General features: G+C 43.5%; 1 protein-coding gene across 2 annotated transcripts in view; it reads left to right on the forward strand.

Annotated features, from left to right (window-relative positions):
- The window catches only part of BORCS7 (BLOC-1 related complex subunit 7), a 65,385-nt gene that overhangs the window by 19,837 nt on the left and 20,665 nt on the right, over window positions 1-24,883 (forward strand). The window contains exons 1-8 of one of the 2 annotated variants that reach the window (XM_069753719.1): window positions 444-485; window positions 2,534-2,588; window positions 11,317-11,444; window positions 11,939-12,089; window positions 12,385-12,521; window positions 14,160-14,229; window positions 21,792-21,873; window positions 24,460-24,591. In XM_069753719.1, the coding sequence (XP_069609820.1) occupies window positions 472-485; window positions 2,534-2,588; window positions 11,317-11,444; window positions 11,939-12,089; window positions 12,385-12,521; window positions 14,160-14,229; window positions 21,792-21,873; window positions 24,460-24,591 (769 nt within the window). In that variant the 5' untranslated portion in view covers window positions 444-471. Of the gene's footprint in view, window positions 1-443; window positions 486-2,533; window positions 2,589-11,316; window positions 11,445-11,938; window positions 12,090-12,384; window positions 12,522-14,159; window positions 14,230-21,791; window positions 21,874-24,459; window positions 24,592-24,883 lie in introns of those variants that run through there. The other variant, XM_069753718.1, reaches the window with a different exon arrangement.

Raw genomic sequence — 24,883 nt, forward strand, 5'->3', positions numbered from 1 at the left:
AGCCTGGGCTGTTACAGACTTGGCAAACTCAAATATGTTAATTTTATCTTTTTACGGCTGGAAATAAAAAAAGGGTGGTTGGAATTTTTTTTATATATATTTTTTTTATTTTCTTAGCTCCTTTATGGGACTTGAACCTGCCATTGTTTACGCCCTTGGTCGGGAAGGGGTATTGTTATGGGCCTGTTAATATGATGTTTCAGTTCTTTTGTGGTGCTGACAGCAAACTGGTGTTAGAGAACCATAAGTGCCAGCATTGCCTGCCAGTCAATGACTAGTACTTGTATCCCTTTTGAAATCAGGAAGAGGACATAACCTTTAGCCTGTAACTCAGAGTATATGATGTACATACAAGAGGCGTGGGCTCATGTGCTATGTCTGGAATGGAGGGGGGGGGGGGGGGTGAGAAAACCATGAAACTGCAAAGCATTATGGGATGGGAGGAAGCCGCTGCTGCTGCAGAACGTGGACATGTCACAGGGCAGGTAATATGTCTCTGCTGGTTTTTTTTTCTGGATCTGCATGTGTAATAATGTCATATCTCTGCAGTTTGGCTGGAGAATGGGTAGAATTGCACCAGTTCTATGACGTTTCGGACGGATTTTGGAAAGGTTTTTTTTTAATTTGCATTGTGTAATATATATATATATATATATAATCACTTATGTGATTTGAAGAGGAATTATTATTATCCTGCCCCATACGATACAGAATGCAAGCGATACACAAACACGGGGGTAGAAAATGTCCACATCATGCACAAACCTCTATGAGAAACCTTCACTCCTGATTATAAAGCCCAGGACTGATTTGATCTCTGTTATATTATGTGTGTGATTGGATGCTGATCAGCGCCATTTTATGAAGACACTGATCAGATGTTCATAAAGGGTTAACACAGTGGAGACAACAACAAAAAAAGTCCGGTTGTTCTCGCTGTGTCCACATGGGCATCTGATCCAGACTGATCACATAGGGTGTATGTATACAGCTGTACGATGGCTTGTAGCTGCACCAATGCCAAATAAACTCCTCCTGGTAAGGAATCCATAATCGTACCATTATCAATATGTTCAGGTGTCTATGTACAGTCATGGCCAAAAGTTTTGAGACTGACACAAATTTAGGTTTTTTTGCGGTTTCGGTGTTTTTAGATCTATAATTCAGATGTTTCTATGGTCACTGAAGTACAATTATAGAATTCAAAAGTTTTTGAACTTTTATTGACAAATACATAAAGTTTATGCAAAGACCCGATATTTACAAAGTTCGCCCTTATTTTCAGAGGCTTCTGCAATTCTCCCCCTGATGTGCTCGATACCCGCCTCTGGGCTGATGACAGGCCATTGTCTAATCAGGGCTCGGAGTTTATCACAAATTCTGTATGTTTATGTGTCCACCTGCTTTATGAGGATTGAGCTAATGTTCTCAACGGGATTGAGATCTGGGGAGTTTCCTAGCCATCAATCCAAAATGTCAGTGTTTTGTTCAATGAGCCGCTTGGCTATCACTTTTGCCTTGTGATATGGTCTCCATTAGGCTGAAGGGGGCTTCCTCAGTGAAAATCACGTTAACCAGTCTTCTACAGCCCAATCCCTGTTCTTCCTGCAAAGTTACTTGATGTACATAGTTTCAGCTTTTTTTTTATCAGTTAAAGAGGACCTGTCACCATCAAAAAAAAAGTAGCCAGATTTGTTTTTATTTTATTCCCACTGCTCCTGTGAGTATTTTTTTTCTCTTTAAATTAGCTATACAGCTACAGGGACATAGACTTTTTCACTTAGTGCAAATTTTTATAGTCTTCACAAGGGACGTGGCTCACAGAATTGTCTGAGGGTGGTGGGTTCTTAAAGGGACTCTGTCACCTGAATTTGGCGGGACTGGTTTTGGGTCATATGGGTGGAGTTTTTGGGTGTTTGATTCACCCTTTCCTTACCCGCTGGCTGCATGTTGGCTGCAATATTGGATTGAAGTTCATTCTCTGTCCTCCATAGTACACGCCTGTGCAAAGCAATCTTGCCTTGTGCAGGCGTGTACTATGGAGGACAGAGAATGAACTTCAATCCAATATTGCAGCCAGCATGCAGCCAGTGGGTAAGGAAAGGGTGAATCAAACACCCAAAAACTCCGCCCATATGACCCAAAACCAGTCCCGCCAAATTCAGGTGACAGGTTCCCTTTAAGCTTCTCTGCATTATTACGCTGTAATCAATGCGCCCCCTTATTAAAAAGCAAAAAAATTAGCATTGATTAAAAAGGTCCATGTCTCTGAAACCGTATCCCTTATTTAAAAAAACAACAACAGAATACTCAGGGAAGCAGTGAGAATAAAATAACAAAAAACTCATCACTTGTGACCCGGTGACAGGTCCTCTTTAAGAGCCACCACATTCTTGGCCTTAGGCAAACATGACCTTCATGTTAACTTTTTTTTTTTTTTACGGACCAATTACAAAGGTAAAATATGAAGACATTGTGGCTTAACGTTAAGCCTTGAATATTTCTAATGTTCTCTTAACGTTGATTTGTCTAGTTCTCCCACATCCAGCTGCTGCTCCCAAGGTCTCCAGACCCATGAAGATGTCAAGGTATTACTGACCGTGATCCTTCACTTTATCGCATATGTTCACAAAGTGCTAATAAGTCTGTCTAAAAATCACTGTTACTCAAGCGAAATCCTTCCTCTTATGTAACCTTACATTAATCTATAACTTGGTACAAAATTGATTAGCTTGACACACCATATCTTGAAGAGAACCTGTCACCTTGAAAATGCAGTCCAATCTGCGGGCACCATGTTATACAGCAGGAGGAGTGGAGTAGATGCATATATAGTTTTGTGAGAAAAGATTTAGTATAATCTGTGTTTTCATCATTTAAACCTCTGCACTTTCTGGGATTTTTTATCCAGTGGGTGGTCCTATCAGTGATTGACAGCCTTCTATGCAGAAGTGTAAATTTAGAGATGGCTGTCAGTCACTGATAGGACTGCCCACTGGACTGAAAATCCACCATTCCTGCTCTATAATGTGATGTCGCAGACTGGACTGAATTTTAATGGTGACAGGTTCCCTTTAAAGTTGCTGTCACAGCTCCTAGGTATTAATTCTGCAGGGAGAGCTGCACACAGCAGCAACGGAGCTGAGCCAAACGCCAGGTGCAAACTTGGTCACCAACAGGACCTTAGACATGTGACAGAGTGGGACGAGGCAGGGGGCGGAGCCAGATGCTGGCGAACAGAGAAGGAATAAACATAAGAGAGTTACCAAACAAGCAAAGATCAGAGCCAGGAGATCTCGAGGTACCAATGGGGAGATACGGGGGATTGTCATAAGCAAAGCCAGAGGTCAGAAATCCAGAATAGCAAACACAGTAATGCATGGAGAGCAAGGTAAACAAAGTGCAGACCAAGTAGACCCTCCAGGAGTCAGGCACACAAACCAAAGCAGAAGGTATAGGTGACAAAGAACCCCAGCTGGGAGTGAGTATAAATACCCCTCCCATCTTGAAAGAGAGGCCAACCATATTAACCCTGCAAGAACAGGACATTAACCATGTCCTAACATATATATATATATATATATATATATATATATATATATATATATATATATATATATATATATATATATACACACCTTGTAATGTCTTCACATCCTGTTCCGACCAGATGTGTCCGAATCCCAGAATTCCAAGCAGCGGAAGTTCACCGATCTCCATATTGGGATACCCAAGTGATGGGTGTCTCAATATGGAAACTGCTGGTGGTACCAGCCTCTTGCGCGCTAACACCAGGGGGACACCGTCGCACCACACACACACACAGTATACACCATACACACCACATACTGTATAGGCCGTACGCAGCACACACAAACACTGTATATGCCGAACGCATGACACACACTGTATACGCCGTACGCACCACACACACTGAATACGCCATCCGCAGCCTCTTGCACGGTACCACCAGCGGAACACCGTCGTGAACAAGCCGCCGCCGTCAGGATCAGCTGAATGATTCACTGACTGTCGCCATCTTTGTGCAGGAGGAGCGCATGCACAGTTTTAATGTGACCGCCGCTATCTGCCTGCACAAAGATGGCGGCGGTCTGATTTACTGCGCCTGTGCGAAATTCGCACAGGCGGACTGAATCATTTGGCAGATCCCGGCGGCAGATGCGCGATGTGTCTACAGGCAAAGGAAGCCGGTCACATTAAATGTGTTTTCCCACAAGCGAAAGTTTATTTTAAAAATTGTGTCTGACCGTGTACGGAGCATACCACATCTCCTGGGCAGGGGAGGAAGCAAAAGACAATACTGACATTACAGCAGGGGATCACAGAGGAATCATTTTGTCAAGTAAAATATTTCACTGACTGTTTTTAAACAATATTTTACCTCACAAAATGTATCCTCTGCGATCTCCTGCTGTAATCTCAGTACACTTCATAGAAGTGTCATCAGAAGAAAACCTCTCCTGCGTCCTCAACATAAAATTCTGCTTCAGAAGTATCCAAAAGTACATCTAAACAAGCCTCATGCATTTTAAAAATAAGTCCTGTGGATCGATGAGGTTAAAATAGAACTCTTTGGCCACAATGGGCACAGAATTTCAGGAACAGAACATCTCACCAGCAATTAAGCATGGGGGTGGATCAATCATGATTTGGGGTTATGTTGCAGCCAGTGGTGCAGGGAACATTTCACAGGTAGATGGAAGAATGGATTCAATTCAATTTCTACAAATTCTTCATGCAAACATAACACCATCTGTAAAAAAGGCTGAAGTTGAAAAGAGGATGGCTTCTACAAATGGATAATGATCCTAAACACACATCAAAATCCACAATAGACTACCTCAAAAGGTGCAAGCTGAAGGTTTTACAATGGCCCTCACAGTCCCCTGATCTGAACATCATTGAAGATCTGTGGCTTCAAAATAGCAGAGCATGCAAAATGATCCAGGAATCTCAAAGAACTGGAAGAATTTTCCAAGGAAGAACGGATGAAAATCACTCAAGCAAGAACTGAAAGCTACAAAACCCGTTTCCAAGCTGTGATACTTGCAAAAGTGGTGCTGCTAGGTACTAACCATGCAGGGTGCCCAAACATTTTCCTTTTTTAATTTCTTAAAATGTAAAATATGAAAATATGTATGTATTTTCGTTCCCTAAAATACAAATGTGTCATCTTTAACCCCTTTCTGACCTCGGACGGGATAGTACGTCCGAGGTCAGATCCCCTGCTTTGATGCAGGGCTCCACGGTGAGCCCGCATCAAAGCCGGGACATGTCAGCTGTTTTGAACAGCTGACATGTGCCCGTAATAGGCGCGGGCAGAATCGCGATCTGCCCGCACCTATTAACTAGTTAAATGCCGCTGTCAAACGCAGACAGCGGCATTTAACTACCGCTTCCGGCCGGGCGGCCGGAAACGATCGCATCGCCGACCCCTGTCACATGATCGGAGGTCGGCGATGCTTCAGAATAGTAACCATAGAGGTCCTTGAGACCTCTATGGTTACTGATCCCCGGTAGCTGTGAGCGCCACCCTGTGGTCAGCGCTCACAGCACACCTGCAATTCTGCTACATAGCAGCGATCTGATGATCGTTGCTATGTAGCAGAGCCGATCAGGCTATGCCAGCTTCTAGCCTCCCATGGAGGCTATTGAAGCATGGCAAAAGTAAAAAAAAAATGTGAAAAAAATAAAAAAAATATAAAAGTTTAAATCACCCCCCTTTCGCCCCAATCAAAATAAATGAATTAAAAAAAAATCAAATCTACACATATTTGGTATCGCCGCTCTCAGAATTGCCCGATCTATCAATTTAAAAAAAGCATTAACCTGTTCACTAAACGGCGTAGCGAGAAATAAATGTGAAACGCCAGAATTACTTTTATTGGTCGCCGCGACATTGCATTAAAATGCAATAACGGGCGATCAAAAGAGCGTATCTGCACCAAAATGCTATCATTAAAAACGCCAGCTCGGCACGCAAAAAATAAGCCCTCAACCGACCCCAGATCATGAAAAATGGAGACGCTACGAGTATCGGAAAATGGCGCAATTTTTTTTAGCAAAGTTTGGAATTTTTTTTCACCACTTAGGTAAAAAATAACCTAGTCATGATAGGTGTCTATGAACTCGTACTGACCTGGAGAATCATAATGGCAGGTCAGTTTTAGCATTTAGTGAACCTAGCAAAAAAGCCAAACAAAAAACAAGTGTGGGATTGCACTTTTTTTGCAATTTCACCGCACTTGGAATTTTTTTCCCGTTTTCTAGTACACGACATGCTAAAACCAATGATGTTATTCAAAAGTACAACTCGTCCCGCAAAAAATAAGCCCTCACATGGCCAAATTGATGGAAAAATAAAAAAGTTATGGCTCTGGGAAGGAGGGAAGTGAAAAACGAACACGGAAAAACGAAAAATCCCAAGGTCATGAAGGGGTTAAAGGGTATATCAAGGGCTTTAGGAAATAAAGCATTGCATAATTTTATTAAGATACACTCATAAAAGGCGCTTACATAATAGTAACATCAATACCAGAAGACAGAGTTATAAGCTAGGGAAAACAGGTGCAACAAGGGTGCAACACCATTAGTGCAGCATAATAGGCTAGAGAACAGTATTCAAATCCGTATCTAGAAATAAAGTGCAATAATAGATCCAAAGGACCAGAGTAATCACAAGTGAGGTATATATACATTTAGTACTGACTAACAAACCACAACTGGTCACATATTAATACTGCTCTTACCCATCACTGTCTTGTGGAGAAACATTAACCCTTAGATGCCAGTCTTAAAGGGGTTGTCCACTACTTTCTATTAACCCCCCAATGTATCCACCCGGTGCCCCTAATGAATTTTGTAAATACATTATGATGGCGTTATAGCCTGTGAGCGGCGTTATGGCGGCGGGCGAGTCCGGGTCACGTGACCCCCAGGCTGCGGCCGCTGCTCATTTCCGCTGACATCACCTCAATTTCCAGACTCTGGATCTGCAGTGCTGGGATCTGCGGTCCTGGGATCTGCTGGCGGTGCTGGGGTGTCCCATCGGGCTATGCCTGCTACAGTGACAGTGAGTGACACATTAGCCAATGATGGGACAGTAGTAGTCCCATCATCCGGCTAATGTGTTGAATGTAAAAAAAAACCACATATACAGTACATACATACAACATACATTACACACATACAGTACATATAACATACATATAGACATACAACATATATACAACATACAGTACACACATACAGTACATACAACATGCACCACGCAACATACATACAGTACATACAACATACATATAGACATACAACATAGAGTACATACTCACCGTCACCTTGATCCCTGAAGCCATTGTCACCTGTAAAAAATATGAAAATAATAAACAAACACTATACTAACTGATCCTCAGATATCCAATTAAAAGGAGTGTCCCACGACGATCTCCCATGGAGAGCAGCAGCATCAGATGATGCGACCACTCTCCAGGGGCTCCAGGAATACTATGACGGAAGGTATCCTTCCGTAATGTATTCCTCCGCCCCTGTGAGAAATAGTCTCTTGTGGCACTGCTGTGTGGGAAAATTCCCATGCAGCATTGCCATAAAGTGAGACCCTGAACTCAGGTAACCTCTTCAGTGATGCACTGCAGGAGCCATTGTCTCCTGTCAGTGTGTCACTGGAGGCCCTATAGAGCAGTGACATCACCCGATGTCACTGTTCTATAGAGGAGATCGTCTTGGGACACTCATTATTAATTGGACTATGGCAGAAAGTGAGTATACAGTTTATTATTTTCATTTTTTTGCAAGTGATGGAGTATGGTAAGTATGGTTAAATTAAGAATATTAAAATACTTTTTTCTGGCTGTGTCTTTATTTTTTAACCCTTTCACTACTATAGGATTAGTAATGGATAGGCGTCTTATTGACGCCTCTCCATTATTAACCAGGCTTAATGTCACCTTACAATAGCAAGGTGACATTAACCCCTTATTACCCCATATCCCACCGCTACTCAGGAGTGGGAAGAGAGAGGCTAAGTGCCGGAATTGGCGCACCTTACAGATGTGCCATTTCTGGTGCGGCTGGGGGCTGGTATTTGTAGCCGGGGGGGGGGGGGGGGGGGCGGGGGCAATATCCATGGCTCCTCTCTAGGCTATGAATATCAGCCTGCCTTTCTGGCTTCAAAAAAGGAAGGGGGACCCCATGTCATTTTTTTTGGGGGGGGTCCCCCTACTTTAATAGCCAGTAAACGCTATGCAGACAGCTGCGGGCTGATATTCATAGCCTGGGAGTGGGCATGGGTATTACCCCCTTCCCAGGCTACAAATATTGGCCCCTGGCCATCGGCTTTCCCCCTCTGGGGCAGAAAATTGCACGGGAGCCCACGCCATTTTTTTTTTTTTCATTTTTTTAACTGAAACATTGTTCATTAATCCCTTTCTGCCAGCTGACGGAATAGTACGTCAGCTGGCAGTATTCCTCACTTTGAGGTGGGCTCTGGTGGGGAGCCCACTTCAAAGCCGCAACATGTCAGCTGTTTTCAATTAAAAAAAAGAATTAACCTGACCGCTAAATTGCGTAACGAAAAAAAAATCAAAAGCCAAAATTATGTTTTTTTGGTCGCCGCAACATTGCATTAAAATGCAATAACAGGCGATCAAAAGATCATATCTGCACAAAAGTGGTATCATTAAAAATGTCAGTCGGCACTCAAAAAATTAGCCCTCACCCAACCCGAGATCTCAGAAAATATAGACACTGTGGGTATTGGAAAATGGCGCAATTATTTATTTTTTTAGCAAAGTTTGGAATTTTTTTTCACCACTTAGATAAAAAAATAACCTAGGCATGTTTGGTGGCTGTGAACTCGTAATGACATGGAGAATCATAATGGCAGGTCAGTTTTAGGCTGTGTGCACACGTTGCAGATTTGGGTGCAGAATTTTCTGCACAATATCTGCATCTCCTGGCAGAAAATGCAGCTGCATTTTTATGCGTTTTTTTTTTTTGCACAGTTTTAATGCGTTTTTTTATGCAGGTTTTGGTGCGCTTTTTGTCCGGTTTTATGCGTTTTTTAATGGGTTTTGTATGTGTTTTTGAAAGCTAAATAAAGATGTGTTATTGAACGAAAAACAAAAGATTTGTGATGTCATTATTGTCCAACCTCCTCTTTAACATCTGTCCAACCCACACTCCATTGCACACAGACACATCTGTCCCATCATTGGCTAATGTGTCAATTACTGTAGCAGGCATAGCCCTATGGGACTTGTAGTCTCATCGGATGATGCCTGCACACACACACAAACACACACACCCCCAAAGACCCCCCGGACAGCCCCGCATACACCCGGACAGCCCCACACACACCCGAACAGTCCTGCACAGCCCCACACACAACCGAACAGTCTCGCACACACCTGAACAGTCCCGCACACACCCGCACAGCGCCGCACACATCCACACAGCCCGCAGACCCCGCTCACACACACATATACGCACACAGTCACAGCCCACACTCCGCCCACACACTTCCCTCCTCCAGAACTGCAGCGCTTCTCAGAACCACATCCGCAGCAAAACTGCAGATCTTTTTTACATCTGCGGTTTTGCTGTGGATGTGCCCGACTCAATGCAAGTCTATGAGTGCAGAAACGCTGCAGTTCCGCACAAAAGAAGTGACATGCTGCGGAAAGATGTGCACAACAAGTCTGCGGCTCCCATAGACTTACATTGGTTGTGCATTACACTGCGGATTTGATGCAATTCCGTGCGGCAAAAAACGCTGCGGAACTGCAATCAAATCTGCAACGTGTGCACACAGACTTAGCATTTAGTGAACCTAGCAAAAAAGCCAAGCAAAAAACAAGTGTGGGATTGTGCTTTTTTTGCAATTTCATCGCACTTTGAATTTTTTTTTACATTTTCTGTTACACGACATGCTAAAACCAATGATGTCGTTCAAAAGTAGAACTAGTCCCGCAAAAGATAAGCCCTCACATTGCCAAATTGACGGAAAAATTATGGTTCTGGAACGAAGGGGAGCGAAAAACGAAAACTAAAAAACGAAAAAAGCTCCAGGGGTGAAGGGGTTTAGAAACATGGATATGGACATATCTATGGAAATAGATATACCGGTATCTCTGAAGATAGAGGAGGGAGGGGTTTGGGTGTGTTTTGGAGTGGGTGTGGTAGGTTTCGGCTTAGTGGCCAGTGCAATGCATCATGGAACTTATAGTATTAGAGCACAATAAGTCAGGATAAAGGAAGTTGTCGATTAACCCCATGAGAGATGGATCCAGCACTGAGGATGTGCTGCTATAGCATAATAAAAGGTAATTTTGCTAAAATAAACACAGTGGATGTTTTCAGTGGCACATAATAGCAAGATTTATGAAAAAAAAAAAGTTATAGTAGTGGACAACTTCTTTAAAGCTCTCATCTAGCAAAATCAGATCTCATGCTTTGCACTGAAGAGGGGCAATAACCTGAAACACCGTGTCTGCAAATGGAGATTCTTTTTTGGCTTTTACCTTAAGTCATATGGCAAGGGTCAATATTAACTTTTAGGATCGCTACTTCCAATAGGTGGCACTAGAATTCAAGTCCTCTTCCTCTCTGAATAGGCGATTTGCATATTTATTTCCCACTCTGACATGCCAATCCTGGCTTGTTACTCTCCACAAGGAGAAATATTACCCCTTAAGTTGAGCAGCTTTAGAAACGGTTTGTAGCTTAATAAGGCTACGTTCACATTTGCGGCTTTGGACGCAGCGTTGTGGACGCAACGCACGACGCACGAAAGACGCAAGTAGAACGCATGCATTTTTTACGCATGCGTTCAACCCTTTTTTACTATATAGGGTCTTTTCATTTTTTTTTTTTTTTAAAGTAAAGAACGCATGCGTCCTACAACGCACAACAACGCAAGTACTTGCGTCTTCTGCGTTGCCAATACACTTCAATTTGCTTCGACGCAAATACAACGCAAGTGCGATGCAAGCGTTTTTTAAAAATTTTGGACGCAGAAAAAATGCAACATGTTGCGTTTGCAACGCACTGCCAGGTGCGTCAAAAGGACGCATGCGTCACAAAACGCACCGAAACGCATGAAAATGAATGCACATGCGTCCCCAATGTTAAAGATAGGGAAGCATGACGCGTGCGTTGTTTTGCGGCGACGCCGCTGCGTCCAAAGCCGCAAATGTGAACGTAGCCTTAAATAAGCTTTTTCTGTGTTATGATCAGGTTTAGTGACCTTACGGACTGCTTTTTCTACCAATTACTCAGGAATACTATGGGAAGTTCTTAAAGAGCGCAAAGGATTTGAAAACCAATGCATGTGTAACCCCATCCAAACCAGTGCCGAAATTCATACAGGAGGCACTGACTGAAGTTCATCAAGAGGTTTCTTCACGGTAAGAAATTTTAAAGAAAAGTTAGACAAACACATCGGTGGTCACACTAAAGCTATGTGCACACAACGGCTGTAGGAGGCCGGTGTACTCCTCGAGGAATATGCTTCAGGGAAACAGACTGTTTTTCCTGAAGTGTCTTTTTTGTTGCCTTCTAGTGATGAGTGAACGTGTTCGGATAAGGTGTTATCTGAGCATGCCCGGGTGCTAATAGAGTGTCTTCGGCGTACTTGAAAAATATTTCCAAATCCCACGGCTGCATGTCCGAGGCTTGCAGGAATTACCTGTTTGTTAGGAATTAGCTATCGAACAGCCACGAGACATGCAGGAGCAGAGACTCGAACATATTTTTCGAGCACTGTGAAGACACTCGGTTAGCACATGAGCATGCTTAGATAACACCTTATCCCAGCACGTTCGTTCATCACTACTATTGTACACTTTTCTGTTACTATGATTTTTTGGCAAGGCGGTTGACTCCTGTTCTCTCTGCATAGCTACTATGGGTGTGGACTTGTGGTACCAGAGTGTTTGGAGAACTGCACGATCCTGGACTTGGGCAGCGGAAGTGGCAGAGACTGTTACATGCTAAGCAAACTAGTTGGACGTAAGGGACACGTGACTGGCGTAGACATGACTGATGAGCAGGTACGGTTTGCTGCAATGCAACAACTGGAGTAATAGAGAAAAAAAACTGTTTGTGACAATGTTATAAAAATGTGACCTTTCCCTCCTCTTCAAATAATCGGTGCATTAAAAACATTAATCGTTCACAAAGTGGAGCTGCATGCTCGAAGCGAGAATCGGACACTTGGTTTACACCGATAGAACATATTAGGATTTTTTTCTTCTATGTATATTAAATTTCTTTCATTATTCACAGTGTTGTAGCATGCACTCTAGGATCTTTTTTTTTTTTTTTTACTTTTTTTCTTGTTTTTAGATTGAAATCTCCAAACAATATATTGACTACCACATGAAAAAATTTGGTTACCAGCAACCAAATATTAATTTTGTGAATGGGTATATTGAAGATCTTAAATCTGCAGGCATAGCTGACCAAAGCTTTGACATCATTATGTAAGTACATATTGAAAATGATCAACACAGCTGGGAGTGGATACTTAAAGGGAACCTGTCAGCAAATTTTCCTATGTATTCTGAGACCCTGATTCCAACTATGTCACTTACTGGGCTGTGTGTTGCTTCATCAATAAAATCCGTGTATGATCAGCAGGAGATTATCACTACAGGACTAGGTGTCTTCTGTCTCCTAGTCCAACCACATCTGCCACCACTGATTGACAGCTTTCAGTGTACACTGTGCATAGGCAGAAAACAGCTAATCAGTGGTGTGGGCGGAGTTATACAAAGCTCAGCATTTGAGCACCGCTAGATGTACAGCAGAGAAAACAGGGATTGTATCAAAATCACAGCATGCAGACCAACAAGTGACACATCGCTAGAATAAGGGTCTCAGCCCTTAAATCATGAACAGATTACATAGCAAAAACCTGCTGACAGATTTCCTTTAAAGTCAACCTGTCAGATCCCTTCACCCCCGAATTGCTACTATATCAGTATACATGTCTATTCTATTAGAGCAGTGTTCCCCAACTCCGGTCCTCAAGAGCCACCAACAGGTTATGTTTTTAGGATTTCCTTAGTATTGCACAGGTGATTGAATGCTTGCCTGTCCAGGTGATACAATACTACTTTTGAGGACTGGAGTTGGGGAACAGACAAGTTCCCTTTAAAGGGAATCTGTAACCAGGTTTTCACCACCTAATCAGAAAGCAGCATAATGTAGAGATGAGACCCTGATTCTAGCTGTGTCACTAACTGGGCTACTTGTTGTAGCTTTGATAATCTCCTGCTAATAAAACTTATTTTATCACTAGAGGACTATTAACCCTGCTGCCACACAGTCCACTATAGTTAAATAAATAAGGCAGCACACTGCAGCGCTAGAACATACAAACTTGAAATACGAAATTTGAACTGCATTACTGCACTAGAAATATGAAAAATGAGAGCGTTTAGCGCATAAAAATGGCCAATTTTATGTGTACCTGGTAGCCACTTTACGGCATCTCTCTTATACCAGGTCCTACGCTTGCCTTACCTCGCTGAGAATAAACGTCTCCATCTGAATGGGTACATGTGAAACCTCTTCCTAGACTAAAATTCTCTCTCTCTATGGAGGGGTCTTGGACCTGCTGTAATTAAAACACCTGTGGCTAGAAGGCGGAGTGCTCGATCAGAAGGCTAGAGAATACATTTCAAAAACCTGACCTGCACATCCAAACATAGACTCAGTGTGAACAGGTGCTGATCTGTTCACACTTAGTCTATGTTTGGATGTGCAGGTCAGGTTTTTGAAATGTAAACACAGTCCACTATAATTATGATCTCCATGTAACCATACCCCCACCACTAATTGGCAACTTTCTGCCTATGCACAGTTCACACAGAGAGCTGTCAATCATTGGTGTAGTTGTGGTCATGCAGAGCTTATCATTCACAGAACTGGTAGATCTGCAGCAGATAAAACTGTGATTTTATCAAAACTGCAAGCTATAAGCAGCTCAGTAAGTGGCATATCACTGGAATCATGGTCTCCGTCGTCCTGACATCATGGTGCTCTCAACTATCTCATGTAAGATTAATAAGCCAAACTATAATATAAGTTATATAATACATTTTGATTTGTTGTAGATCTAACTGTGTGATCAATCTTTCCCCTGATAAGAAGGCTGTCCTAAGAGAAGCCTACCGAGTGCTGAAGGTAATCTAGGAACACTCTACAGTACTGTGCAGGAATGTCAGCGTAAACTAGGACTTGTATTTGCTGGACATGAATAGGTTGCCAACTATTAGTTTTTAGGGTAAGTTCACACAGGGCATTTTTGCTGCTTTATTTTTCTGCAGCAAAACCTGATCTTCTTGGCAGGAAAGAAGCTGCGTCAAAAACGCCATTTTAGGTGAGTTTTTTGCTGTGCTTTTTTTCTCTCTTTGTCCATGCTAATGTCCTTGAATTTTCAGCAGCAAAAACGCAGCAAATAATGATACCTGCGTTTTTGCTGCGCTTTTTTTTAATACCCATTCATGTCAATGGGTGAAAAACGCTGAAAAAACGCAGCAAAAAAGCTGAAAGAAATGCCATGCTCTGTGTCCAAAAAACGCAGCAAAGCACAAAATACTGATCAAACAAAAAAACAATGTGTGTGCATGAGATTTCTGAAATGTCATAGACTTTGCTGGTACAGTAAAAAGCAGCTGAAAATTAGCATAAAAAATGCAGCAAAAACGCCCTGTGTGAACTTACCCTAAATCCAAAAAGTTGAGTGAATGAACATATATGAAACTAGGAATAAGGTATAAAATATGTCACGGGGGCTTAGTGAACAAAGGCGCTCAGCACGCTGGCCACAGAAGTGGAGACACAATTGGTCCTGGCTGTCTCAGATGACCAATCTGGATGTAAGACCAGGGAAGCAATTTTTCTTTTTCTTTTTTTTTTTTTTTTTGCTCGACTGCAAAAATTTGAAATTAAACACAAAGGCTGTAATATCAAAGCAAAAGTGAAATATTTGAACAGGAGGTTTACTGGAAGCATATGGGAGATAATGAGACCCCAGTTTTAATGGAGAGGCGGTCATGCATGGGCACCACTACTCCATTCATAGTCTATTGGACTTCTGCAGGTAGCCGGGTGCGGTACGATGTGAGTGGATTACATTCTTATAATCGGTGGAAATCCCAGGAAGATCAAGTGACCGTAGGAGTTGGATGGGACCTGCATGGTCAGTGTCCAACCCTCTGCTCAATGCCGGATTCTCTAAACCATCAGCAAGTTATCATGGCAAGGAGATAACTTGTAGTCTTGGTACAACCTCCTTGATATTTCCTATTTTTATGTATTCCTGTTGCTTATATGGATCGCCCCCAGACACAGGGCCACGCGTTTCGGTACCGGGCCTCTCTCTGGTTCGGTTCTGAGGCTGTCACGGTGGCTAGACCCGGTCCGCGACCCTGCTAAGGGGCGTCCAATGAAAGTTGTATTGCAGTCTGTCAGGGGTTCGTGATGCCACCTGTGGTGTTCGGTCAGGGTGACCGACGCTGCTATGGGGTCCACTGGGGTGATGGAATGGCAGCTGGATGGTATACCTTCCCACAGGTGAAGTATGTCCCCAGGGCTTCCCATTAAGGTGGATGGTGATGGTGTGAGGTACAGTCAATAATGAGGACACAAAGTTGCAGTCTCTTTACCTCTTTACTGAAGGCTTCAGGATCCTCTATCCAGAGCACGTTTAACAGGGCTCTCAGAGACCGGCCGGTCCGATGGGCACTTCCAGAGTTTCCCTCACAGATGGAAATCGTTGCCTACCAATAGCGCCTGTGTGTTGTAGTCCTACCCTGCTGAGCATTCGGAATAGTCCTCACAACTGCTGTTCTCGTTCGTTCGTTCTCTACAGCTCTCTCTCGTTCTTTGGTTCCAGATGTTACTAGTTTCTAACGTCCCCAAGGTATGTTATGGCTAGGACGCCACCCATATGACGGGAAGGCTTGGAGGTCTTCTGAGACCCTAGAGACGCCCCTCTCCCAATGTTGCCCCCTATGTCTTCGTAGGTGTAGAAAGTAGACAGCCAACCTATGACTGACTGTCCAGCGGAGTTTGAAGTAAGGCCTGAAGTCAGTTACTCCTACGGTGTTCCGGCCACCGACTACGCGCCTCAGTAAGATGTTGCCTTTCTCTCTCTCGGCACGACTCTTACTGGCTCTCCTTTGTGCTTGATCTCGTTTACACTGTTCCACAATATCCTTCCCTTCGTGTCTCTTTCTTAGGATACCACCTAAGTGTGCAGGCGCGGTTCCGTCATGTTCTGTTCTGTTCGCTAGGTACCTGCCAGGTTCCCACGCCTGACAGGGGCCCCCCTGTGCCTTCTCCCTGCAACACCCCCTGCCACGGGATGTTGCCTGGTTCCAACCCAGTCAGCTTCTGACTAACTTCCTCCCCAGCCCCTAGTTTTACCAGTGTGAGGAGTGGCCCAATAAATAAAGCCTTTTTCTCCCCCTAGTGGCCGGAGTGTGAAGTGTAATGTGTTCTGGTGATACCTGGTCAGGAGAACTCCTTAGTGCCATCAGACGTACCGCTGCTCCCCTTAACGGCAGAACGCCATACTGCAACGACCAGGTCTCTGGGGCGCTGCATATACAACACCAATATATTCTGCAGAGATCATAACCTTTCACACAAGTTCCTGTCCACAATGGGGCTCATGACCTAAATTCCAAAGTTTCTTTACATTGTATAGAGGGCCTCATTTAAAAAAAAAAAAAAAAAGTCCAGTGGTAATATTGTCTTTGTTGCCAGCTGCAACCAATCAGAGCTCAGCTTTCATTTTTTCTGAGCATCTTAAGAAACGAAACCTGGACTCTAATTGGTTGCTATGGGCAGCCATGATAGTTTTGTGAAATAAGGCCCCCTGTACAATTTCACAGGAGACCAATTATCATATTAGAGTTTATTAAATTTGTGTGAGAAATTCAGATTACACCAATGTAAAAACAGAGGGAACATACAAACTCTAATCAGATAGTATTGAAGGAAGGATTCAAACCCAGGAGCATGTTACTCTCTTTAAGGCCGGGATCACATATACGCGAGATACAGCCGAGTCTCGCAGGTGAAATCCCTCCTCTGGCGCCGGCACTTGGGAGTGGAGCGTGCAGCTCCATGTGTTGCTGTTCGCACCTTGCGGATTTGTGGCGCTGATTCCGCACTGCAAACTCACTGCAGTTCACAGTACAATACAAAGAAATGGTTTTTCAAAATGGCAGTCACATGTTGCTAAAAAAAATCCACACGAAAATGAAAAACTGGTGCGGATTGCAGTTTTGACCCTATTTAATGCTTAGTAAGGGAATCAGGGAGAAATCCTCAGCCAAATCTGCAACAAAATCTGCTTGTGTTAGTAAAGATTTTCTGCACCGTCTGAACATGGCCTAATACTATACGCAAGACTGTTCCAGCAGATGCGCCAGACATTGCTGTTTTATTATAGTCCTAAAGGGCTCATGTACACAACATTATTATAGCCCTGTTGTAAAATGTGTGCCATACAGGTGCATGAATCTTGCACTGTCTGTGTGCAGAATTATTAGGCAAGTTGTATTTTAGAGGACTATTTTCATTATTGATCACCAACTACCGGTATGTTCTCAATCAACCCAAGACTCATAAATATCAAAGCTTAATATGTTTGGAAGTTGGAGTGTTTTTTTTTTTTAGATTTGGCTATCTTAGGAGGATATCTGTTTGTGCAGGTAACTATTAGGCTGCCGTCACACTAGCAGTATTTGGTCAGCATTTTACCTAAGTATTTGTAGCCAAAACCAGGAGTGGGTGATAAATGCAGAAGTGGTGAGGTGTTTCTATTATACTTTTCCTCTAATTGTTCCACTCCTGGTTTTGGCTACCTTCACACATAACGATATCGTTAACGATATCGTTGCTTTTTGTGACGTAGCAACGATATCGTTAAAGAAATCGTTATGTGTGACAGCGACCAATGATCAGGCCCCTGCTGGGAGATCGTTGGTCACTGAGGAAAGTCCAGAACTTTATTTCATCGCTGGATCTCCCGCTGACATCGCTGGATCGGCGTGTGTGACACCGATCCAGCGATGTCTTCACTGGTAACCAGGGTAAACAGCGGGTTACTAAGCGCAGGGCCGCGCTTAGTAACCTGATGTCCCGATGTTTACCCTGGTTACCAGCGTAAAAGTAAAAAAAACAAACACTACATACTTACCTACCGCTGTCTGTCCCCGGCGCTCTGCTTCTCTGCACTCCTCCTGCTCTGGCTGTGAGCGTCGGTCAGCCGGAAAGCAGAGCGGGGACGTCACCGCTCTGCTTTCCGGCCGCTGTGCTCACAGTCAGTGCAGGAGGAGTGCAGAGAAGCAGAGCGCCGGGGACAGACAGCGGTAGGTAAGTATGTAGTGTTTGTTTTTTTTACTTTTACGCTGGTAACAGGGTAAACATCGGGTTACTAAGCGCGGCCCTGCGCTTAGTGACCCGATGTTTACCCTGGTTACCCGGGTACCTCGGGATCGTTGGTCGCTGGAGAGCTGTCTGTGTGACAGCTTTCCAGCGACCAAACAGCGACGCTGCAGCGATCGACATCGTTGTCGGTATCGCTCCAGCGTCGCTGAGTGTGAAGGTACCTTTACAAATACTGATGTAAAATACTGACCAAATACTGCTAGTGTGACGGCAGCCTTACTGTGCAGAATTATTAGTCAACTTAATAAAAAACCAAATATACTCCCATCTCATTTGTTTTTCACCAGGTAAACCAATATAACTGCACACAATTTAGAAATAAACATTTCTGACATGCAAAAACAAAACCCCAAAAAATTAGTGACCAATATAGCCCCCTTTTTTATGATGACACTCAGCAGCCTCCATCCATAGATTCTGTCAGTTGCTTGATCTGTTTACGACCAACATTGCGTGCAGCAGCCACCACAGCCTCCCAGACACTGTTCCGAGAGGTGGATTGTTTTCCCTCCCTGTAGATCTCACATTTTATGAGTGACCACAGGTTCTCTATGGGGTTCAGATCAGGTGAACAAGGGGGCCATGTCATTATTTTTTCTTCTTTGAGACCTTTCCTGGCCAGCCACACTGTGGAGTAGTTGGAGGCATGTGATGGAGCAATGTCCTGCATGAAAATCATGTTTTTCTTGAATGATACCGACTTCTTCCTGTACCACTGCTTGAAGAAGTCTTCCAGAAACTGGCAGTAGGTCTGGGAGTTGAGCTTCACTCCATCCTCAACCCGAAAAGGTCCCACAAGTTCATCTTTGATGATGCCAGCCCATACAAGTACCCCACCTCCACCTTGCTGGCGTGTGAGTCGGAGTGGATCTCTCTGCCCTTTACTGATCCAGCCTCTTGCCCATCCATCTGGCCCATCAAGAGTCACTCTCATTTCATCAGTCCATAAAACCTTTGAAAAGTCAGTCTTAAGATATTTCTTGGCCCAGTCTTTATGTTTTATCTTATGTTTCTTGCTCAAAGTTGGTCGTTTTTCAGCCTTCCTTACCTTGGCCATGTCCTGAGTATCGCACGCCTTGTGCTTTTTGTTTCTCCAGTGATGTTGCAGCTCTGAAATATTGCAAAACTGGTGGCAAATGGCATCTTGGCAGCTTCACGCTTGATTTTCCTCAATTCATGGGCAGTTATTTTGCACCTTTTTTGCCCAACACGTTTCTTGCGACCCTGTTGGCTATTTGCCATGAAACGCTTGATTGTTCGGTGATCACACTTCAAAAGTTTGGCAATTTCAAGACTGCTGCATCCCTCTGCAAGACATCTCACAATTTTGGACTTTTCAGAGCCCGTCAAATCTCTTTTCTGACCTATTTTGCCAAAGGAAAGGAAATTGCCTTATAATTACGCACACCTTATATAAGGTTTTGATGTCATTAGACAACACCCCTCCTCATTACAGAGATGCAGATCACCTGATTTACTTAATTGGTAGTTGGCTCTCAAGCCTGAACAGCTCGGAGTAGGACAACATGTATGAAAAGTATCATGTGGTAAAAATACAACTTGCCTAATAATTCTGCACACAGTGTATTCTGTACTATCATATGCCTCTGGTCTCATACAAAGATTTTTCCTGTGAGAGTGGAATACTCAATTTAAGGCCTCCTTCACATGTCCATGCAGTATATGTGACATACAGTACGTTGTTTCTTCACGGGTGCTACACGTCGCCATTTTAATCAATGCTGCTGTGGGCATGCCCATGTTTTTTATATGGACCGTGTGTCGATGTAAACCACACTGACAGGGTCCGTGTAAAATACGTACAGCACACAAATGGCATCAATGTGTCATCTGTGGGCTGTACATGTTTAACACTGTAATTTTTTTCTTTTGCCATACCGGAAAAACACTTGATAGCACATTAATTGCACAGGGATCCAAAACACTGATGACACCAATACTGTTTTTTTCCGATAACCAGTTTTATACAGACATGTGAAGGGAGCCTAAATGTACAGTTGTGCTCAAAAGTTTACATACTTCGGCAGAATTTTTGCTTTCTTGACCTTTTTTCAGAGAATATGAATGATAACACCAAAACTTTTTCTCCACTCATAGTTAGTAGTTGGGTGAAGCCATTTATTATCAAACTACTGTGTTTTCTCTTCTTAAATCATAATGACAACCCAAAACATCCAAATGACCCTGGGCAAAAGTTCACACACCCCATTTCTTAATACCGTGTATTGCCTCCTCTAACATCAATGACAGCTTGAAGTGTTTTGTGGTAGTTGTGGATGAGGTTCTTTATTTTCTCAAATGGTAAAGCTGCCCACTCTTGTTGGCAAAAAGCCTCCAGTTCCTGTAAATTCCTGGACTGCCTAGCATGAACTGCGCGCTTGAGATCTCCCCAGAGTGGCTCAATTATATTGAGGTCAGGAGACTGAGATGGCCACTCCAGAACCTTCATTTTGTTCTGCTGTAGCCAATGACAGGTCGACTTGGACTTGTGCTTTGGATCGTTGTCATGTTGGAACCTCCAAGTACGTACCATGCGCAGCTTCCGGGCTGATGTTTGCAAATTTGCCTTCTCCTGGAGAGTTTAGGCTCTCAGCAGTGCACTGTTAGCCACTCCCATCTACTCTAAAATCTGTGTCCTGGCTAGCACTCATTGTCAGAGTAGCTTATGGTGCATGGCTGGAGGTTGTTGTTGTTGGGTATTGTAGGAGAAGGCGGTTGGTGGATTTATCTGAGACTGTTGCTAGTTCTTGAGTGTGTGATAACTCTTGGGGTTTAACCCCATCCTCCACTCTCCGGTGCATTCCTCTGTTATCTGTGTGTGTATATTTGTATGTTTGGTATTTTCGTTACCCCTGTTCATATTACCTTGTCAGTTTGGTTGGTGTATTACGTTACACTACTACTCCCCTCTTCCTTGGGTGGGGGAAGGGTACAGACTGAGGGTGGATTCAGGAGATAAGGCAAGGTACGTGGCCCCGGCATCTTCACCATCAGAAGTAATTCAGGGAACAGGGCGAGCAAGGGCGCCCTTAGCGTTAGGGACAGGGAAGGAGCCCCTGGGACATCCAACAACAGAGTCTTGACAGTGGCCACCTTTAAACCGACATGTGACAGATAATTGGCACAATCATTACTGTAATTCACAATAAGACTTTTCCAATTTAAGATAGCCGTAATCCATGCAAGGTGTCTCTGAGTGTGTATCGGGTATCTTGGATCCTCAATGTCACAACTCCTAAAGAGAACATTCTGTTTTATAGGATGGTGGAGAGATTTACTTTAGTGATGTTTATTCCAGCAAGCCAATTCCTGATGCATTAAAGCAGAATAAAGTGCTTTGGGGTAAGTTCAGGTGTAAAATGCTCAGTTATTAGTTTATTGGGGGTATTTGAGATTAGAAAAAAGGAATCTTTTTTTTTCCCCATAAACAACACCACTTGTGTCCATGGCAATGTCTGGAATTTATTCATTTTTGGCCTTTTACTTTTTTCCTTTTTTTTTCTGTCAAGAGCTATAACTATTTTTTGATCAACATAGCCATAAGACAGCTTGTTTTTTTTTTTATAGGATGAGTTGAAGTTTTTACCTGGCAACACAGATTTGCTTCACTTTGGTTAGGGAGATACCAAACTTGTATAGTTTTTATCTATATACAGAATACAGTCATGGTCAAAAGTGTGGGCACCCTTGAAATTGTTCCAGAAATATTACATATTTCTCCCAGAAAGTTATTGCAATTACACATGTTTATTTCCTTTTATGTGTATTGGAACAACACAAAGAAAAAAGGCAAATTGGACATAATTTCACACAAAACCCCAAAAATTGACCGGACAAAACTGTTGGCACTCTCATCTTAATCTTTGCTTTCACAGCCTTTGGAATTAATAACTGCAATTAGTAGCTTCCTGTAACCATCAACAAGCGTCTTACATCTCTCAACTAGAAATTTGACCACTCTTCTTCTGCAAACTCCTCTCGGTCTCGCATATTTGAAGGCGCCTTCTTCCAATAGCAATTTTAAGAACTGTCACTATATGAGTAGTCGTAACCATGGATAACCTATCCCAAGCTACTGCGATGCCCTGCACATGGGGTAAGCAACTTAGCGAATCAGAAAAACATTTCTAATTGGAGGTATTTGCTAATATTATTATTATTACATCTACAACATATTGGGATAGGATCTTGGAGATGAAAATCTTTGAATGTCAGATGTGAGCACCAGTCTTAAGGTGCTTTCATATAGCGTTCTGTGTCCCAGTCTGGGCATACGTCCAAAATATCCCCCCCCCAAAAAATGAGGTCTGGACGTATGCACCGACGGGGTCATAGACTGTAATGATGCAGACAGAGTGAATGTGCGCGCTGATTGTCATCATTTTTATGAGTGTCCGCCTACTGGAGGTGGATATTCAGACGTAGTAGACACTCCCGAGAATGATGCATGTCAGAGCGCACATTTCCTCTTTCTGCATCATTATAGTCTATGGCCCCGTCAGCGCATTCGTGCGGACACCGTTTTGCAGGGGATTTCAGGCGTATGCCCCGACAAGGACTCACTACACGATATGAAAGCACCCTTAGTCAACCAAACTGTGAGTCTTAACAGGGTTGTCTGGTCACACCACACCGATGAGATCTGTGGGGTTTGACACAAATCGATTCTTGGGTGCGGGCCCCACCAGTTTTAATGTAGCGGCATCTGTCAGGTGCTGCAGAAAAAAGCAACTATGTTCATAGCGTTTACAAGTGGCAGAATCCCACTGATCTCATAATGATGATCTAATCTATGCATAGATCAACAATATGGCGTGATGGACAACTCCTTTAAATTAATCAATCGTTACTTTGCTAATCCCCTTTTAAAACGGAAAGCGTGTGGACAGGCCATCCACTCTCAGGTGTGTAAAGGTACCTTCACACTCAGCGACGCTGCAGCGATACCGACAACGATGTCGATCGCTGCAGCGTCGCTGTTTGGTCGCTGGAGAGCTGTCACACAGACAGCTCTCCAGCGACCAACGATGCCGGTAACCAGGGTAAACATCGGGTTACTAAGCGCAGGGCCGCGCTTAGTAACCCGATGTTTACCCTGGTTACCATTGTAAAAGTAAAAAAAAACAAACACTACATACTTACCTTCCGCTGTCTGTCTGTAGTGTTTGCTTTTTTTAACTTTTACGCTGGCAACCAGGGTAAACATCGGGTTACTAAGCGCGGCCCTGCGCTTAGTAACCCGATGTTTACCCTGGTTACCAGTGAAGACATCGCTGAATCGGCGTCACACACGCCGATTCAGCGATGTCTGCAGGGAGTCCGGCGACGAAATAAAGTGCTGGACTTTCTGCAGCGACCAACGACATCACAGCAGGATCCTGATCGCTGCTGCGTGTCAAACTGAACGATATCGCTAGCCAGGACGCTGCAACGTCACGGATCGCTAGCGATATCGTTCAGTGTGATGGTACCTTAAAATTTATGTCACTAAATCAGACGTCTCCTGACTTCAGTGAGTCTTTCGTCGCTGGACTCCCTGCAGACATTGCTGAATCAGCGATGTCTTCACTGGTAACCAGGGTAAACATCGGGTTACTAAGCGCAGGGCCGCGCTTAGTAACCCAATGTTTACCCTGGTTACCAGTGTAAAAGTTAAAACAAACAAACAAACACTGTCTGTGTGACAGCTCTCCAGCGACCAAACAGCGGCGCTGCAGCAATCGACATCGTTGTCGGTATCGCTGCAGTGTCGCTGAGTGTGAAGGTACCTTTAAGACTAGGAAGAACCCTGAGGGCATTTATGGATTGGAGCAGTAGATTTTGCTTTGATAAATGCCCTTTTCTACAGGCCAGGGCATTGTTTTTTTAGCCGGTGTGATAGAATAGAAAACCAGATCCAGCTATATTTTCTTTTCTTTGTCTGTTCAGGAGAATGTATTAGTGGAGCCCTTTCCTGGAAGGACCTCTATCTGATTGCTGAGGAGATTGGATTTAGCCCACCACGTCTTGTCACCTCCAGCTCTATCAGTGTGAATAATGAAGAATTCGAGGACATCATTGGTAGGTTCTCAGCTTATGACTTTTCCCATAAAAAAAGCAAACTTCAAGGGGTTGTTCGGAATTAGTAAACCATGTTTGCTTCTGATTTTTACTCAAGCAGTGTCCCACCTGCTCATAGTTGTCATAGTGCAGTTTAGTCCAATTGACCTCAATGAAGAAGGGCTGCAATAACAACTGGAACAACACAAACAATAGCTAAATGTTTTTTGGCTGCAGTTTTAATGTTGTATTAATTTACAAAACACAAAATAACGGCACATCGCTAGCACGTGCCGAAAATGGCATGCGCTAG

The sequence above is a fragment of the Ranitomeya imitator genome, chromosome 2 (assembly GCF_032444005.1).
Source record: "Ranitomeya imitator isolate aRanImi1 chromosome 2, aRanImi1.pri, whole genome shotgun sequence".
Lineage (NCBI taxonomy): Eukaryota > Metazoa > Chordata > Amphibia > Anura > Dendrobatidae > Ranitomeya > Ranitomeya imitator.